The sequence below is a fragment of the Dermacentor silvarum genome, chromosome 1, assembly GCF_013339745.2.
Source record: "Dermacentor silvarum isolate Dsil-2018 chromosome 1, BIME_Dsil_1.4, whole genome shotgun sequence".
Taxonomy (NCBI): domain Eukaryota; kingdom Metazoa; phylum Arthropoda; class Arachnida; order Ixodida; family Ixodidae; genus Dermacentor; species Dermacentor silvarum.
Genome location: NC_051154.1, coordinates 8,795,443 through 8,800,289, shown reverse-complemented (window position 1 = coordinate 8,800,289; position 4,847 = coordinate 8,795,443). Strand labels below are relative to the sequence as shown.

Here is a 4,847-nt window from a genome sequence, read left to right as displayed (position 1 = left end):
AGTGGCTCTTCTTGTTAGAAATGCGTCAGTTTTCTAGGAATTTGTTTTGTTGTGCAAACGCAGTCTCGTTCATACTTGCAGGCAGGCCATCCTACTTAATCGATCTGACGAATCCGGACTGGGCGCCAAGCTTGCACCTAGGGTATGACACAAAGTCAGCAACTCGGTCTGAAGAAAGGTATGTATGTATGTGCTCTTTCTGGTAGCGCACAACAAACCCAGACTTTGAAAATAGCAGAGACCTAAGAGGCGCTGGTGGACACGGTGTTGATACAGCAGCTATCTTTTATATTGCACTCCCGACTGCAGTTGTGTAGTATAAGTTACATAGTCATCAAGTAATGCATTCCAATCAGATACTTCCAAGTTGTTTGCATTGTTTTGAGAATAGTTGTGTCTGCAGAGAGCAGGCTGGTTTCAATTTCCTAGAGAATACAAAATTGTGAGAACTGGTGCCAGCACTGTGACAAATAGCAAGCAGTTGCAGAGGTGGAATCATCAATGCAAGTAGTGCTAATGAGTACAAAGTAGACATTTTTACAGAGGTACATTTTATTTCAGGCACCAGCGACGTTGCAAGAGGGCTGCGACTCCAAAGGAGGTCCAAAAGGCCGATAGCAGAGTGCTGCGACCCTTGACTCAATGTTGAATGCGCAGCAGAGCGCTGTGAACAGTACTGTCACAAGTAAAATGGCTTATTCATACAAGGGGAATATTTCCTTTAATGACATTCAGCATCTTAACATTTTTGTTTTTATGCAGGCACACCACTTGCAAGCCGGCATCCAGGAAGATTCTTTCAAGGTGACTATCTGCTGGTGTCCACACAAAAAAAAGTTGTCGCAGTTTCACCTGAAAGGTGAAGCATCAATTGCGATAGCAAATTTGTAGAGAGCTATACGGAGTAATGATATTAGCTTTATCAGCTGTATAAACTTGGACATGCAGCAGCACCGGCAACGCGCAGAACTGTTGTCGACGCCGTCGGCGTTTTGCCCGCGTTCGCTCAAAATGCGTGCGGCGTTGGTGACTGTTGCCGGAGCCTCTGATATAAATAGGCACTTGGTGCCGCAGCTAAACGTCGCCTCCCTTCCCTCCCCCTTCCTTCCCTCCCCCACGGCCTCTCGCGCATCGGAAGAAGGCGCGTTTGCTCCACATATATGGTGATTGTAAAGGAGGAAAGAGACGCCTACTTCTGCAGCCCTTAAGCAAGCACGGCGCGGAACGCGCGTTTGTTCTCCGCCGTGCGTTCACTCCCAGTGAAAGAGCGCGTCCCTCGTGCCCTTTCACTCGCACATACAGCGTTCGGCGGCGCGCGGTCACGATTTCATCTCCATTGACGTCATACGGAACCTCACGGCGACGGCGACGGCGACGCCGACGGCAGAAATCTGCTTTTGAGTGTCCATATAATTGCTATCGCAATAAAAAGTCGCAATAGCTGCGCTGGCAAACAAAAAGCTGCATTTGTATTTGCGTGTAGTAAGCATGTTGTCGTTTTAGCTTCAGTGTATTATCACTAGCAGCAACTTCTAAGCAGCCACTTTTCTCGGTCACAACGTCCTTTACACAAGCAGCTGAATATGGGCACTTAATTTCTAAAACACCATCTTGGCAGCAGGCACAAAAAATCAGGCCATCTGGGCTTGCTGCCATATGGGGCTCATGTGAACTAATATGCAATCCACACTTGTTGCAAACAAACTCTTTGTGCTGGCTGGATGCTTCAGCAACCTATTGGTTCCTGGCAGTGTCCTCCTTGCGCAGACCCCAATTAGTTGCAGCAGAAGAAAACTTGCTCTCCTCAGGGTAGCAGATCTTCTTCACCAGGCTCACAGATGGCTGAGTCAAGGTCGTTCGGCAAGCTGCGTGGGCTGTCGATGCCGTGACCCGGCCTGTTCTGAAGGCGAACCACGTTGCTGAGGCCGACTGACCTCTCGTTGCCGCTTCCACATCTTTACAGACCTGTATTGTCAATAGAATGACTTTTCACACTAATGCAATGTACATGATCACAAAACTGCACTTAGCTAGCAGCAACCATGCAGGTTGGGCAATGTAAACACTGGTAGTTTCAAGCATTTAACAGTGCCTTCTCTGTCATGCACATGTAGTTACTTTATATCAATAAAGCCATCATTCAATGGACATATAAATACCTTTGGTTCTACAACATATACGCCTGGGCAAACATTGCGCACTCCTCCAGCATCGCATCCCTTGACAACGGCTTGTCTCTTGCCAAGTGTCCCAGAAGAGCAGTGGAGTGCTTCACTTGCACAGGGATGAACTCCTCGCAATAGTCCTTTTTCAGTGCAAACACTGCAGAATATTTGCCAGCCTTCTTAATTCTGTCGAGAAAGGCCTTCCATTCGTTCTGTGAAGGCCTCTCAATAGTGGTGGCTGGTTTCTTTGAGGATGATGATCGATGTCCATCCAGCCGCCTTTTCTTGGTGGTAGCTGACGCAAAGTCAATGTGTGCAAGTGGCGCACAAGGCACAGTACTTGTGTACGGAGGCAGCCATGCATTTTTCTTATCAGTGCAAGCCTGACCATCCCGAAAGTTTGAAGCTGCTTCTAAATAGAAGAGCAGTGCACCAATGTGCGAGCAGGCTTCGCCGAGACCGGCTATACACGTGCAGTGTGCAGCTTCGACCATTCCATCCTGCTTGACAAGAAGCCATGGCTTGAGTGGCTGAGTGGAAATTGCCTGGGAGTGGTTTACCTGCAAACGGAGGAAGTGATCTATTTAACTGCTGATTCTATGCATGCTGAGAACACAGGCACAAAAAGCAAGACGAGTTACTACATCATCAGTGAGTGAAACTAATGTAGGTGTATCCATGAGTGTAAATAAGCAAAACACCAGCGAGTGGTTTTATGCTTGCACAATCGAATCGCAACTGCGCATACGTATGCAAAGCTCGCGGCCTCGCCGGTAGCGATAATTTGTAGAACTTAGTAAACGCTTCGGCAGGTGACGGGAATTTGCAAAAAAAAAAAAGAGGGGGGGGGGAGGGCTGGAGCAAGGTGAACAGCTGGAAGTAGCCGCTAAACAGCAAGTGTTTCTAAAGGTGCAGCATGGTGGTAGCTGACATGTTGCGTACAAACGATTTTCTTTGGTATCGTTTTCGCTCCCTTAACTCCGGAAGGCACTGCGTTGCTGGACGCTGCGCAGTGCGAAAGCCTACTCCTGCAATCTTCATGTACTATCAAGGAGCAACGGTACATAAACGATAAAGAAGTACCGCTCGCTGGCAGTAACTTAAGAAAGTGCTACGATGTTTCGCTGCGCAGCGAAACATTCCGAACACGAATCACACTCCTGTCACACACATTGGCAAGTATTACCCGTTAGCGTTACAATTCGACCCGGTAATACAAAGAGCGACTAGCTGATGTAGCGTTTTAGATTGTCTTACCTTCGTGCGCACAATGATGTGCTCGCCGTGTCTTCTCAGCTGGGGTTCTTGAACAAAGCCGCTGGTCAAATAGTTGTGTGACTCCTGAGATTTTCTTGCTTTCAGCTGTTCGTGAGTTATGAAGCTTGTAGCGTGCACAAGGTAGTCCTTAATATCAGAAAGTTCTACCTTGGGTACGAGCGCGAGATCAAATGACGCCTCTTTGCCAGTAAGCATAAGTGGATCGACGCCACCGCAAAGCTCCACTTTCTCGACGTAGCGCACCTTCGCACCGGCCTCTAAATTATGCGCGTACGTGCTTAAGTGCATTAATGAGGGGCTGGCATTCATGCTTGCAAAGTTGCAAAAGATAGGCACTTTAGTGACTCCTCCTAAAGTAAAAAAAAAAACACACACACACACATCGGCAGCGCTTCAACAGCGGAGATAGGCTTTGTTGACACCGGCTCCCCAAAAATATGGCGGTTTCATAGTGGCCAACGCAGCTTGTGCCTTTTCCGCTACAGCGCCCGCCAGACTGCTCTGCCGTGACGTCACGTGAATACCACCTATAGAGAACCAATGTCATGAACATATCGTAGGGCACACCCCCTACGTTTTTGACAGGCAGAAAACGAATGCCGTACGGTGTAACGGGGAAGTCTTTCTTCAAGGTCCTCTGAAGGATGTCCCAGAGAAAGACTGCATCACTACAATACAGAAATATGTGTTCAACTGTCTCCGGCTTTTTGCAGATGATGCAGTCTACAGACCAGGCAACAAATATGCCTTTTTGTCACAGCCAAGGTTTTGTTGGGAGTGTGCCACTGTGTAGCTTGAAAATAGTTTGACTGATGGTCGTACAGGCATCTTTTTTTAACTCTGCCCAAAACATCGTTTCCGGGACCTCCTGGGTACAGTGGTCGGTAAACAGGCCATGGCAACATGGTTTCTGTAAGATCTTTGTAGAATTTATTTCGCGTGACTTCAGACAGATATTCCACCGAAAAGCGTACTTATAGGATTTCGAAAGCTCCAATGATCTCGCGCATATAACCCTTGGCCGTCTTCGTTCGACATGGACCCTTGAAACAATAAATTCTGGCAAATAATTTGACAACCGCACATGCAACACTTTTCTCAAGTAGCAATAGCCTTGATCACGTAAGAAAATAAACCTAGCCACGATCTGCCGCAAGAACAGATGGACCAGGCCAAGCCCCGCCACTGCGCACTGAGCGGAACAAATTTGTGCGACTCGTTCTTTCCCACGTAGAAGCCCACACAAATACTGCCATCACTCTATGTAGCTTTTGAACAGCATTACGTGTGATGGATAACACTTAAAGAACATACCACACTCGCGAAACAAGAAATATGTTGCACACCGTTGCGCGCGTAAACATTGAAAAATCTCGACCTCCCCATTTTTGCGTCTTGACGCGT

The 4,847-nt window shown here is 47.6% G+C and overlaps 1 protein-coding gene across 1 annotated transcript; it reads right to left on the bottom strand.

The window, feature by feature from the left end:
- Window positions 1-2,167: 2,167 nt before the first annotated feature.
- On the bottom strand, window positions 2,168-3,785 carry LOC125942682 (uncharacterized). Its single transcript, XM_049660944.1, has 2 exons — window positions 3,423-3,785; window positions 2,168-2,725 (listed from the first exon to the last, which is right to left on the bottom strand). Exons 1-2 carry the CDS (start codon window positions 3,750-3,752, stop codon window positions 2,168-2,170), a joined length of 888 nt encoding a protein of 295 aa, XP_049516901.1. The 5' UTR covers window positions 3,753-3,785.
- Window positions 3,786-4,847: the final 1,062 nt, after the last annotated feature.